The sequence below is a fragment of the Panthera pardus genome, unplaced genomic scaffold (genome assembly GCF_024362965.1).
Source record: "Panthera pardus isolate Hobbes unplaced genomic scaffold, ASM2436296v1 HiC_scaffold_21, whole genome shotgun sequence".
NCBI classification, from domain to species: Eukaryota; Metazoa; Chordata; class Mammalia; order Carnivora; family Felidae; genus Panthera; species Panthera pardus.
In genome coordinates, this window is record NW_026526777.1 from 54,529,430 (window position 1) to 54,544,811 (window position 15,382).

Here is a 15,382-nt window from a genome sequence, read left to right on the forward strand (position 1 = left end):
CATATGATCCAGTAATTCCACTAAATGGTATTTGCCCAACAGAAACAAAAACACAATTCGAAAAGATATATGCACTTTTATGTTTATTGCAGTATTATTTACACAAGTCAAGATATGGTAACAACCCAAATTTCCATTGATAGATAAATGAATAAAGATGTTTTACACACACACACACACACACACACACACACACACACACACACAGTGGATCATTACTCAGTCATTAAAAAGAATGAAATCTTGCCATTTGCAACAACATGGATGGACCTAGAAGGTATTATGCTAACTGAAGTAAGTCAGGCAGAGAAAGACAAATACCATATGATTTCACTCACATATGGAATTTAAGAAACAAAGCAAATGAACACACAAAGATAAAAGAGACAAACAATAAAAAACATTCTTAAATAAAGAGAACCAACTGGTGGTTGCCAGAGAGGAGGTTGGTGGGGGATGAGTGAAACAGATAAAGGGGATTAAGAGTACACTTGTCTTGATAAGCCCTGAGAAATGTACGGAATTGTACACCTGAAACCAATATAATACTGTATGCTAATTATACTTGAATTTTAAAAAATAAACTAAAAACATAAATTAAATTAAATTAAAAATATAAATAAATAAAAATTAAAATGTACTCATGAGAAACCATGTAAGGACTTGTAAGTTAATTTAAGCCTTTGGAGATATTCTTGGTGATAGGTAACTTAATTGGTTATATCTGCAATACTGAAAACATACCTATATATAATTCTTTAATTTGACGTAAGTCAAAAGTTTTAGGGCACCAAGTTATCTTCAAGGCACTCTGTAGAAGATATAAACATGAAAAAGCCTCCAATTTTCCTAGCGTAGGTAGTGAGATACATACACAAAACACAAATAACATAGAATAAGCTCTATAAGAATAAATACATGAAGTATTGGTACTGCATCAAGATAAAAAGCTTCTGCACTACAAAGGAAACAATCAATAAAACTGAAAGGCAGCCTACAGAATGGGAGAAGATAATTTGCAAATGATGTATCTGATAAAGAGTTAACATCCAAGATCTGTAAAGAATTTACCATACTCAATGTCCAAAAACCAAATAACCCAGTTAAGAAATGGGCAAAAGACATGAATAGACATTTTCCCAAAGAAGACATCCAGATGGTTGGACAAAATAAATCAAAACCACAATGAGATACCACCTCACACCTGTCAAAATGGCTAAAATTAACAACACAAGAAACAACAGTTGTTGACAAGAATGTGGAGAAATGGGAACCCTCCTTGCACGGTTGGTAAGAATGCAAACTGGTGCAGCCACTCTGGAGAACAGTACGGAGGTTCCTCAAGAAACTAAAAATGGAACTACCTTATGATCCATCAACTGCACTACTATGTATTTATCCAAAGGATACAAAAATACAGATTCAAAGGGGTACATGCACCCCAATGTTTATAGCAGCACTATCAACAATAGCCAAACTATGGAGAGAACCCAAATGTCCATCAACTGATGAATGGATGAAGAAGATGCGTGTGTGCATGCGTGTGTGTGTGTGTGTGTGTGTGTGTGTATATAATATATGATATGGGAATATTACTGAGACATCAAAAAGAATGAAATCTTTCCATTTGCAATGACGTGGATGGAGCTAGAATATACAATGCTAAATGAAATAAGTCAACCAGAGAAAGACAAATACCATATGATTTCTTACATGTGGAGTTTAAGAAACAAAACAGGTGAACATAGGTAAAGGGTGGGGGAGAGAAGAAAGGGAAACAAACCACAAGAGATCCTTAATGATACAGAACAAACTGAGGGTTGATGGAGGGAGGCAAGTAGGAGATGGGCTAGATGGGTGATGGGTACTAAGAGGGCACTTGTGATGAGCAATGGGTGCTGTATGTAAGTGATGAATCACCAAATTTTACTCCTAAAACCAATATTGCACTGTGTTAACTAGAATTTAATTTTAAAAAAAGAATAAATATATGAAGATATAACAGAAAGCTAAAAAAAAGAGCTTCTGTTCCAAATGTAGGATATTAATTACCTTATATCTTCTTACTCTGTGTGTGTGTTTGTTGTTAATTATATAAATTTCTATTACACACAAGTCATTGTGGAAGGTTTTGCCAAACATACACATTAGGTTTATTCAGTTTAATTTTCTAAGACCTAATGATTTTAAAATGGTATAATAAGAGGTTTAAATTTTTGTAAAAATAAGAGTACAATGAAATTCACTGAAAGAAAAAAACCCATATTACCTTTTAGCTCAAAATTTATTCTGCATATTCATTTCTATACACATACACATACAATAAAAGATTCAAATAATAAAAGAGAGTGCCAAGGGGGCGTGTGACCATTTTCCAAATAAGTCCTATGCATAGTAATTGCTCCAAATGTTCAAAGAAAAGAAAGATTATTTTGGTCTAATGTGACTTAAGATTTTCACAGAAAACTTGAAAAGAGGTTAAGCTGTAATAAAGGAAGACAACCAAATGCATTCCAAGAGAATGGAGTAGTATTAGCAAAGCCAGGAGGTAGAAAAATGAGGCATGTAGGGAAGTTGTGGAAAGTAAAACTATTATGGTGAAATTATATAATCATAGACTCAGGTTTGTAAAATGACCTTAAAAGCCATCTAGTACAATAACTGTATGTTGAGGCCAATTATGAAGAACTTGGCCACTACCTTAGAGGCAGCAAAAATATTCAAAGTTTCAGAGCCAGCAAATGGCATGATCAAAGCAGTTATTTAGTAAAAATTACCTCCCTGAAATGGGTAGTATTGACTCTTAAACAAGGAAGACAGGAAACAGCCAGCTTCAACCCCCTCCCTCTGACTGTTGGAGTCCTGCCCAACCTTCAAAGTCAATCAGGTACCATTTCTGGATTATGCCTTCTTAGAAGGTTCCAGTTATCTTTCTTTCCCAGGAACTCCGAAAGTTCTTGGTCTGTGCCTGAATTACATAAACAGGACTTCATTATAGGCAGGTCTCTAACTCGCCTCCAACAACTTATGCTCCTTGATGGCTGATGGTGTGTTGCATTGATCTTAGTATCTTTACCTCTCTCACCACTGACATTACCTAGCCCAGTGTTTATAGTGGTTTCTTAGGAAATATTTACGAAATCATAGTTTGATACCAAGGTTATTTTTAACTAGATTATTAATGGTTTTCTGCAACAGGGTATTTAAATAATTTGACAAAGTGTGCCACAGACATGTGCTGCAGCAAGAGTACAGTACACAGTGGTCAGTCTGGCTAGAGCACAGAGCTAGGGAATAGGATAGAGAGAAATAGTGACGATAGAACAAGCTCAAGAGGTAATCAGAAGATAGATTCCACAGGACCTTGGAAACCACACCAATGAATTTAGACTTTATTCTGAAAATAACAGGGCGACCCAGAAAGAATGATAATGAACAAGACGAGAGGCAGGGAGACTGTTGTAGTAACCCAGGCAAGAGAAGGCTAGCTTTAGTACATTAGTGATGATGACAGGAAGAAATAGACAAATTCAAAAGCTATTACAGAGGCAGAATCAAATGGACTTGGTAAAGATGGTGGGAAACAAAGATGAGAAGAAGGAGTAGAGGATGATGCTCAGGTTTCTGGTTTGAACAACTGGGAGGTACCATCCACAGAGAGAAAGAACAATGGAGGAGGAGTAAATTCTAAGATCACATGATGAGTTTAATTTAGGAATATTTGGTTGAGGTTTCCATAGGCTATACAAGTAAAGATGCCTAGTATGTAGTAGAATATGGTACACAGTCCAGGAAAAAGCTCTGGAATACAGTTCTAGATTTAGAATCATCAGAAAAAGGTGGTAAATGAAACCAATGTAGTGGGAGGTATCGGTCAGGGATGGTGCAATGAGAAAAGAAGATCTATTAAAAAATAGTGATAAAAAAAACAGTTTTTAAGCCATGATCAGAGGATAAAGAGCTCCAAAATAAAACTGAGAAGGAGGGGCACGTGGGTGGCTCAGTCGGTTGAGCGTCCGACTTTGGCTCAGGTAGTGATCTCGTGGTCCATGAGTTCGAGCCCCGCGTCGGGCTCTGTGCTGACAGCTCAGAGCCTGGAGCCTGTTTCAGATTCTGTGCCTCCCTCTCTCTGACCCTCCCCTGTTCATGCTCTGTCTCTCTCTGTCTCAAAAATAAATAAACGTTAAAAAAATTTTTTTTTAAATAAATAAATAAATAAATAAATAAATAAATAAATAAATAAAACTGAGAAGGAGTGGCTAGAACAGAAAGGGAAACCAGGAGCCAGTGGAAGGGTACTGAAGCAAAGGGACAGACCTCAACAAGAAATGGTTAAGGTGTAAAATGACTCAGAATTGTCTATTGGATTAACTGTTTGTCTCAGCCAAAAGCAGTCTCAGTAGAGTAGTGTGGTAGAAACAGGACTGCAGTAGGCTGAAAAGTGAAAAAGAAGTGAGAAAGAAAAAAGGGGAGTCGCAGTCAAAGATTGACTCTAAGTCAATCCATACAGGGTTCAAGTGAATCAAGGAAATGGAGTCCCTCAGAGACACAGATTCCATGGCAAATGTTAGGGTATGCCTCTCCCTGCACCACTATGCTTAGATTGTAGAGGAGACTTGGAATTAGATGAAACTTTAGTAGTAATGACGATAGAAAAAATACTAGTAAAATGGCAACATACGGACTAAAGCAGTTTAAGGAAAGGCCCATCCTTTACACTCTGGTGACAGAGCATTCAGAGTTGACTGCATACTCCTCTAAAACTTCGGATTTGCTTAGCAGCAGCTAACAAAGTTATCTCCTTCTTCTCTTCCAGTAGCTACCACTGTACCACCACCAACCCACCAGTAAAGTATGGCTCACTGATGAAGGACTCAGAGCAATCAGTTGGATTCACCATACTCTAGGACTATACTATCCAATAGAGTTGCTGGTAGCCAAATGTGGCTATATAAATCAAAACTTTAAGTAATTAAAATTTAATTTAATTTTCATTTCGTTTTATTTCTTCTGTTTTGTGAGCCACATTTAAGCTATGCAGTAGATACACGTGCCTAGTGGCTACTGTATTGGACAGCACAGATTATAAAGTATTTCCACCCATTCAGAAAGTTCTATTGGACAACATCACTCTGGAGTTAAGAAGCTCTTTCAGAATGTTCTTTTACATTATCCCAAGAAGATTATGAACACTTGCTGAGAGTCCCAAGAGTGCAGCTTATCACATGCCGGCCTGGCTCCACCCAATCGGATTGAAGCCAAAAGGAGAAGAAAACTACATGATGTCAATTCCCCCTGCAGGGTATTTAGTGAAGTCATCACAAGCTAAATATTATGCAAGAACACCCTCCAGAACCTGGGGGCTTATCAAAGAAGGATGACTCACTTCTTAAGATCCATTTTAAGGATGAAGATAAAGTTCAACATAACAGATTTGAGAATAAAAGAGCAAAGTTGAAGTCTGCTTATTTTTAAAATGGTCCTTGAAACAGAATTCATGACTTATTTGAATTGGTGATACTAATGATGCCCTTGTGAGTTGTTCAACCCTGTATTTCTACCTGGTACTAGTCCCAGTAAGCAAGCAATTCCTGAATTTGCATAAGAATCAAAAGAACAATCTTGCTACAATACCTAAATTTTGATTCCACAAGCGAGAGAACATTCTCATGTAAGAATAGGAACTAGAAACCCTATTATGATAGAATGCAGTTATGTATTGGAGGGGAAAAAAAGAACAAAAAAGGAAAAACCCAGATTGCTCTGGAATTTGATGCCAAGGTTCCCATATACCACCTTCAGGAAAATGGCAACAGAGACATTCCAGAGGATCAAGAAAGAGATAAAATGAATATTACAACCAACAGAATTTTCATGGTACTCATGTAACAAGAACTGAAATCTGCACACTATATAATTTCAACCATGAAAAAACAGGTGTTGAGATCTACCCACCCAGCAGATTGAAAAACAAACCTTGGGCTGCTGCTGGTGGCATAGAGATACTACTCTAACGGTCTGTATCTGGAGCCCATTTTTCTCTTAAACCACTGAACTTCATAAGTCTCAGTAACTCAGAAAGGCAAATTGTGCCCATAGAACAAACGAAGAAGAACACAAGAACGTGAAAGTTCACTTCCCAAGGCATTCTGCTAACACGTTTGCTTTTCTACTCAAATATAGCAGGATAACAGAAAATGAGAAGAAGTGAATAAAAGAACAACTGGACTAGCTTTTGCTTTCTTAAATAACAAGAACTAGTACTGTGTAAAAAAAAAAAAACAAAAAAAAAAAACAAAAAAAACAAAAAAAACCCACAAAAACAGAATGTAGGGTTGGTTTTTTTTTCCAACAGATAAGAATGATAAGTTAAAATCTTTAAGTCATGAGGAAAGTTGACATTTTCTCCTGAAATATAGGACTTTTAGGTTCAGAAACTATATTACAGTTGAAAGATCAAGCTTTCAGAAATCAGGAAATTCCAAAGCAAGCCTACAGCAGTGCTTACTTGGACACATTACACATGGTACATATTTTACGGTCCACGTTTAACAAATAGCTGGGAGATGAAAAAAAAGTTCCACACATTCAGCAGAGCAGAATAAGGTCTATAGCAGAAGGGAGAAGTTTGAGATGTTCTGAATGCTACTCTGAGAAGTAATATTCTGTTAATCTAGTTTTAACAATTTGTTTTTTTTTAATTTTTAGAACAACAGTCATCCCAGTTGAAAAAAAGTATATGTGTGTGTGTGTGTGTGTGTGTAAAATGCTATGTCTATCACCATCCTATAAATCTGAGAGGTGCCCCCCCCTCTTTTGGCAACTCTCTAAAAATCTCATGAAATAAATGCTTATTTTTCCTCAACTCCAGACCTTAATTTTCTATCTTTGGAACTTAAAAATACTTACATAATTGTCTTCAAATATGGCTTGACTTTTCTTCTTTGATGGAAACAGCATTCCTGCCAACTTTAAAATTTATAGCTACAACCATATTTTTTTAATTTTTAAAAGTACAAAAAAATACCACAACCTCTTAAGTGATTTTGAAATGAACATTTCTTCATATTCATAATTATCCCATGTCACACTGAAATATACTCCAGCTCAGCATACAAATGGAAAGAACATTTACCTCTGAGTCTCATTTGGAGACAATATCAGCAACTAAAAACAATTCCAGTAGCAATCATACTCCAGGCATCATAAATTTCATAATAAAGTAAAATGGTACAACTAGTAATCAAATTCCTCTGTGTATCTCTCTCTCTTGCTCTCCTCCCTCACTCTGTGTGTGTGTGTGTGTGTGTGTGTGTGTGTGTGTGTGTGTAACTCTCACTTTTACAGGCTACACCACAGTTTTCAAAAGCACTTTCATATAACTTCAATAATCTGATCTTCCAACAACCCTCAAAGGTACACAAGACAGGGATTATTTATTACTCCATTTGATAGGGCAGTAAACTGAGATACAGAAAGGCTAAACGACTTGCCAAAACCCAAAGCTCACCAGTGACAAACCCTGGGAAAAATATCCAGACTGTTGATTCCCAGATCAGTCCCTTAAAAGAAAGTTTAGATGTGCAGTTTAAATTAGATGAAAAATGTGCAAAGTTGCTAGGTTTCTAAAGCAGTTTGAACAATGCTTCTTTTTTCTCCATCATAAATGTTCATAGTCTATGTCACTGCTGGAAAAGTGGGGCAGTCACCTGGATTACAGAGAGACTGCATCAAAAGGCTGAATTTGAAAGTATTTACATTTGCAAAATTACATGCCTTTGAAAATCCAGTCCATATAATACTGTATTTGAACAGCTTCTGAGGTAGAAAATACTGAAATTTACTGGAGAAAATAAACACTGGACCATTTATCTTTAAAAATAAATAAAAGAGTAATCTAGGGGGAAATGGTTCCAGAAGACTATAGGGGTGAAATTTAAATCATAGTACTGATTACAAAACTTGTTCAAAAAAACGTGAATCCTTCCAAACTCATTATGATTTTTTTTACGTTTCCTCCTTAAATCAGGTACCACAACAGGGCAGCATTGCAACATCCTTTTCACTTTTAAGTTATGGTGTCAAGTTTACATCTACATCTGCTACATTTTCATAAGAACCTAACTGGCATTTGTAACCAATAAAAATCAGTATTAAAGGCAGCATTGTCATTATTTCAAATGACTCAAGGGTTTGCTGTTCTTTTTGATTCCTCAAAGAAGCAACTGAAGTAAGTGGAGAATGTGTCAGCATAACTTTTTACATGTGTTTCTCTCTACTTTTCAATTATTGGGCAAGCTCCTAAAAACAAAAAAAAAATTATTTTTCTTTTTCTTATATATTTTGCCCCTAGCAACTAGTGTAGAGCTTGGCACAGGCCACATGGAGTTCACAGACTATGCTGGAAACCGGGCAGAAATTCTCAGGTTCCCCCTCCAAGCCCAGGGATAGAGAAGTGTATCAGAGTCTCGATTTCTTCCCACCAGTGATTTCACAGAAGGAATTGAGCAGTACATATGGTGACAGCCACAGGGGTTAAAAGGGAGGGAAACAGGTCTGTGTGAAGCGCCTGTGGAGAAAATACCTATCTCGAAGCTGGAGTTGGTAGTGTGGCTAAAAAGACAACTGACCAAAGGAACATATTAATCACTGTGTTCTAACAACTTTACACACAGGTCACGGACAGAAAATAGTTGAGAAAAACTAATCTACCACACAATGGATGCAAAATATACATAAACCCTTGGTTAAGCCATCACAAGGACAGCCAAGTTTAGAATGAGACAATTGTCTGTTGGATAATTAGGCCTTTGCTCCCTAAAACATGTCTATAAATTATTCCTCAGGCCAATGTTTAGTTTACATCACATAATCTACATAGCGTTGCTTCTAAGTCAGAGTGTAATTAAATAAATTTGTTTTACATTCTGCTGTGTTGTATGTCTTATTTGTCCTTATTCTTAAATATATGGTTCAAGTAACAGTACATAGGCCCCTTTGCCTTATATTTTATATAAAATAGACGTTTTATGTACCTGAAGTTGGAACCATGTACATGCCACAAATATAGTTTAGAGTTAGAATCAAAATTCCTTAAAAGCCAAGAAAAACTTGTTCCACTAAAGGGCAGGAAAAATGGTGAATTCAGGGTCTTGAAAATGTCACATGATGAATAACCAACCCTGAATAACAAAGCATATCTACATGACAGTATCTGTGAATACAGCAACAGAATATTAGAATATAATAGAATACACGTATGATAGAATAGCAATATATAAACAAGTTTATATAAAGTGTACATAGTTTGTAGAAAAGAGAATGTTCATCTAAAAAGATTCCATCTAAGTTTACAAAGGAGAGTTTAAAAAAAATAGGCCTCTATATTCTGAATTAGAGATGATAAAATAGCTTGTATCCTGTGACTTGCATTTGATGTTTCAAATTTATGTGAGAAAGTGTTCTCAAACATATTTTAAATGTGCATCTGTTACTGCTTATCTATGAGAGTTCAAGTACAAACTGCAGATCACCATCCAAAAACAATGAATATCTAAGACACATATGACTTCACATGCTGCACAATGAAGCAGCCAACTACTTTATCGAGAAAACATGGCCTCATGGCCATGAGGCTCAGACCTCCTACGTGGTTGACTCAGAGTTAATCCTGACACAGAATGTGCTCTCAAAAAGAGATATGGTTGTAGTAGGAAACTCACAATGTGTGACCTAGACAAACCATCAGGAGGAAAGCATGTGGCAATCAACTGTTTTACGTACTTTGCAAATCCAATGAAATCTTCGTGGTTGGTGTTGATGTAAGAGACTTGGATGTCAATCAGTAGCAGTACCTGTAAGTTAAAGAGAAACCCTTCAGTGAAAACTGATCGTAAATATTCTCAAACACAAAACTGAGTAATTGCCTACAAATTATTTATCTTTATTTAATTCTTAAAAGGATGCTTCAGTTAAAATGAGAAGTTGCATCAATTTTTTTTCATTAGACTCACAATTTTTACTCTAAATTCAGAAATTAAAAATCTACATGAAAAGTCTGAGTCCCACATGAAGACAACATGTTTATAGTTTATAGGCATGGACTCTGCTAATTTAACACAGAATGTAGGATTATTCTAGTCCTCTAAAATGTAGGCATAATGTTCAAAAGAAGGATACACGTGTACCAATGACGGGCTGCTCAGAGCTTCCTGTTCCTGTAGGCACTATATATTAGCCATGAAATAACAATATTATCTCTTGTTTTTCCTCTTCTCTTCTACCTCTTTAAGCTCCTTCTAGGCAAGCAGGAGTAACATCTCATCAACCAATTCAAAAAGGCAATATACAAATAAATAGAAAACTTCCTCAAGATCAACAGGCCTGGTTATCAAAGCAAAACTTCAGTCAGGTCTCTGCTAAAAGATCACTTCTTTAGAGGGATCCTCCCTACTATCTAAACTAGCACTCGGGGCGCCTGGGTGGCTCAGTCGGCCTGACTTGGGCTCAGGTGATGATTTTGCAGTTGGTGAGTTCAAGCCCCATGTCGGGCTCTGTGTTGGCAGCTCAGAGCCTGGAGCCTGCTCCAGATTCTGTGTCTCCCTCTCTATTTCTCCAGCTCCCCTGCTCACGCTTCTTCTGTCTCTCTCAAAAATAAATATTTAAAAAAATTAAAAATAAATAAACCAGCACTCTGTTTGTACCTTATTATACCGCCTTATTTTCCTTTGTAGCACTACCGCTAGCTGACATAGTAAGTTTTTACTTATTCAGTATACAGACCCCATCTGCCGTATCCATGCTCTATCCCCAGTGCCTTGAACTTCATGGACAATCAAGATTTGTCAAGGAATGAACTGAATGCATGTTCCCATAAACATGAAACATGAAAATGTTCTAATCATGAGATACTTAGAAACTTTAAGTCAGAGGTTTGGAAAGTCCCTCTGTAGAAAATATTCTTCAATAGGAGATAAGAGAGGGTAGAGCAACCAACCAGACACTGTAAGAGAGTTTTATCCCAGAGATACTCAAAACTGAGTTCCCCTTCCTAAGTTTCCTTTTGTTCTCCCAACTGTGTCCCTTCTCTTTCTAGAATGTTTGTTAATAGGAAGAAAAAAAAAAAAATCCAGAATCCCTGCCTACATACCTCCAGAGCTCTGCACCTTGACTTTGTTGAACAAACTTTTGATAAACATGATGAGCATATTCATGCTGCCTCCCTTCAATGAAGATGACATTTGAATGCATCAGAGCCCTCAGGATAACAGTTCACTGACCAGGTCTATGTAATGTTCCCCAGAGGGTACTTCCTCAGGAAAGGCTTACCAGATCCTCACCCTATACGCTCACCCCAAACCAGGTTAGATAATGCTAACACTGTCATATAGACTATATATTGTATTATATTTTATATGTATATTGCACCTTATACTTTTTATTTGTGGTATATACCACAAATGTAGTTAATTCTTTGTGTATATTTTGTTTGATGTTTTGCTTCCTCACAAGACTGTAAGTAAGCTCAGGGTGCCCGGGTGGCTCAGCTGTTTCAGTGTCTGACTCTTGATATCGGCTGAGCTCATGATCTCGCAGTCATGGAACTGAGCCCTGTGTCAGGCTCCACATTGGGAGTGGGGCCTGCTTAGGATTCTCTCTCTGCCTCTCTCTCTCTGCCCCTCCCCTGCTCTCTTTCTCAAAATAAATAAACATTTTTTAAAAAGACTGTAAGTAAGCTCCATGGAAGCAGGAGTTATATTTGTCTTGTTCACCTCTTATCCCCAGAACGTAGCATGATACACGTAGTAGGTGCCCAGTAAATATTTGTGGCTATAAATTGATAACTGTCTACCAGCCTTGAATAAGACTTTGCTTTAAAGGGAGCAATTTATTACCACATAATCAGTAAATGGCCGCTTATTGTTGTCTCTCTGTCACTACCCAATGCTATGGGCTCTGAGGGTTTGCTTTTATGGCTAATCTCAGCTGGTCGTCTTGCTGTGAATCCCAAGGGGACCTGGCCAAAAAAAATTAATGCATCACCCAAATCCATCCTTACTACCAAATATAAAGTCACAGTACAGGCACTATTAGGTCAGTAACGTCACACTTTTATGAAAAAGTTTCGTATCCTCAGATACAGTTTCATTTCTTGTCCTAATGAACAAAACTCTAGAGTTAGGAGGGGTCATCATTAATACTTTGTCTGTGGTATTGCCTCTATTCTCCCGACAATAAAGCCAGATTCTGTTAAATGTTATACTCCCAAATCCATTTGGCCAGGAGTTTGCATCAATAAACCATAATGTTTAAGCACAAATAAATTGTTGCCGCCATAAAGAGCAAAATATCTACATAATTCTCAGCATTGCCAAAGGTTGTCACGAATATCTTGGCCGTTCATGCACATTAACTTGGACTGCAGTATAGGAAAAAAGTGGGAAAAAAAATAAAAACTATGGCTGCTCTCATTCATATTCCTGGAAACTGGGAGTCTGTGTTCATCCTAGGAAAAGAGCCAGGTCGCATGTGGGGGATGAAAAGGAAAATAGTACATTTTTTTCTCATTTTTTCACTTTCTCAGAGTTTCTCACTGCCTTTCCACCCACAGTTATTGAATATTTAAAGAAAAAGTAAAGCTACCCCTGCTAGCAATAATCACCCACAAAGTCAGTCCCTTTAACATGCAATTACACGTGTGGAAGCACCTGGAATGATAGCAGGCACACATTTTAAAAAAACCTATGTCTTAGAATAAAGCTCACAGATTTATGGTTGTCTATATGTTTAATATTGAAGAATTCCGCCCCCCCCCCCCACAAGGCTTCCAGAGCAGAGGTCAGTAATAATTTCTTAAAAACTTTTAAAACCTGGGGCTCCTGGGTGGCTCAGTCAGTTTAGCAACTGACTTTGACTCAGGTCATGATCTCAACCGCTTGTGGGTTTGAGCCCTGCACTGGGCTCTGTGCTGACAGCTCAGAGCCTGGAGCCTGTTTCGGATTCTGTGTCTCCCTCTCTCTCTGCCCCTCTTCCACCTCCCTCCCTCCCTCTCTCTCTCTCTCTCTCTCTCTCCCTAAGAATTAAAAAAAAAAAAAACCATTAAAATTAAAAAAATTTTTTTAACTAAAAAATAACTACAAGAACACCTCAAAGCATTTCTGGTACAAAGGCCTGGGAAAATGGGTCACTCTCTGGCCAGCTACTTTGGAAGCATCATACAACCCAAAGCAGCATGGAGTTCAGAACTCAAACCTGAGATCTATGCAAACTGCTACCTTCACATGTCCAAGAACATGAATGTTTTTACCGCACAGGTCGTACTATAGGTGCCAAGCACCAGCTTCTTCAAGTGGTTGGCTGATGAACTGTCAGACTAGGACACCTGAGATGGCCACTTAGTAGAGACACCTGCTCCATCCCTTATCTCCCACTTGGGGAATGAAGTGATCACTACATCAGAGTTGCAGGTGAAAGACAATTTCTCTTAAAATCAGAAAAAGGCAATTCTTTCTCACAGATACTAGGTACCACAGCTCTGTAGGAAAAACAATGAAAACAACTAAAATTAATGAAGAACTCAGAACTGCATTTGGATGCTTAATTTCATCCTCATAAAATTCCTATGAGTTAACTACCATTATTATCTCACTTTAAGATGAGGAAACTGAAGTATACGATGTCAAGCACCTTATTATTTGCACAGAAAATAATAGCAGAGGTGGAATTCGGACTCAGGCAGTCTGAACCTGAAGCCCACAATCTTAACAACAGTGCTAAGTTTGATTACATTGTTTCAGTAAAGCAAAACTGAAACAGGAAACATGAAGCTAACAACTGCTTAGATAGGAAAACAAAGGTAATTAAGATAATAATTGTACTACTTCAATATTGTTTTTACATAGGATCCCTAAGAGTTAAGTAGGATAATATTATCCTTTGAATTTTATAAAATATGGACACTGAATTAAAACTGTTATCTTATTGACTTAAGGTCAGGAGTACAGTTGATACTAGAACTTCAGTTTTCTTGGTCCAACTGCAGCCATGACATTAGATGTGTGGGGGAACTTCTGGTGTCAGGATTTTATATCTGGCCCCAGGCTTGATTTCACTGGCTCATGAGTTAACATTGATTTGTTTATCTCCACTAAGTCAGAAAGCCTATTTTCTCCTCTTTTTGGCTACTGTAGCTATCCAAGGGTGTGGAAGCTGGAAAACAAGTGAAAACTATGAATAATGGTTAATTAACTTCCAAAGCACAACGATAAAAAGTAGTAGCAATGAATCCCACAGCTCAAGCTGATAGTCAAGTTTTACTGAGTCACAAATATCCCAACCTACTGGGCCTCCATCCTGTCTCTTCACTTTCTCCTTCCACCCTCCCCACCCCGCCCCACCTCACCCCACCCCACCCCTACACGCACCCTCTGTGGCAGTTTGCCTGTGTCTCTCTCCCTGTGGTTTCTCTCTCTTCTATTTTGCCTTCTCCTTTTTCCCTGGCTTTCCCTCTCCACCTTTCCAAAATCTTGGAATTCTAAGAGGCACAAAATCTTGGAATTCTAACTTAGAGAGACTTCTGAGATGACATAGACCAACATCCCAAAGCTGTACATGAGAAAACAACAGTCCTGAGAAGTGATTTCCACAAGAACATGCTGTTATTTTGTAGAGAACACATGGCCTGAGTCCAGTGTCCTCTACATGCTGTCACAGCTGTGTCCTGGAACTGAAGAGCATTTGAAAACCTTCATGCCTCCCATTATAACATTTTTGTAAATAACTAAGAATAAAATCCACCTAAATTTAAGAAGCTTTTACTATTTACACACAGTCCTTAGCTTTTTCTAATGAATTACCTTCGCATAAAATAACCTTTTGAATTAAAAGAGCTAAATAGGATTAGAAGATAATTTTAAGGTCACTCCTTACAAGCCATATATATATATATATATATATTCACTAAATAGACATGTTTAAAAGAGCTGTTTTTTTTTTTCAATGTTTATTTATTTTTGAGAGAGAGAGACACACACACACAGTGAGAGCGGGAGAGGGGCAGAGAGAGAGAGACAGACAGAGGGAGACAGAATCGGAGGCAGGCTCCAGGCTCTGAGCTGTCAGCACAGAGCCCAACGTGGGGCTCGAACCCATGTCATGACCTGAGCCGAAGTCAGATGCTTAACTGACTGAGCCGGCCAGGTGCCCTAAAAGAGCTGTTCTTAAACATTTTTTTCTCTAATTATTTTTATGAAAATGAATGTAGATGAAGGTATACTGAAACACTAGCACAGTTTAAACTTGTTGAAGAAGTGACAATGAGAATAATCTTTCGGGAAAGCAATCTGGCAATATGTATCAAAAAAAAAAATCTTAAAACCCTCTG

The 15,382-nt window shown here is 37.5% G+C and overlaps 1 protein-coding gene across 7 annotated transcripts in view; it reads right to left on the reverse strand.

Moving 5' to 3' along the window:
- The window catches only part of DNM3 (dynamin 3), a 569,424-nt gene that overhangs the window by 319,327 nt on the left and 234,715 nt on the right, over nucleotides 1–15,382 (reverse strand). For all 7 annotated transcript variants that reach the window (XM_053909278.1, XM_019424838.2, XM_019424889.2 and 4 more), the window contains exon 12: nucleotides 9,784–9,854. In XM_053909278.1, the coding sequence (XP_053765253.1) occupies nucleotides 9,784–9,854 (71 nt within the window). The remainder of the gene's footprint in view (nucleotides 1–9,783; nucleotides 9,855–15,382) is intronic.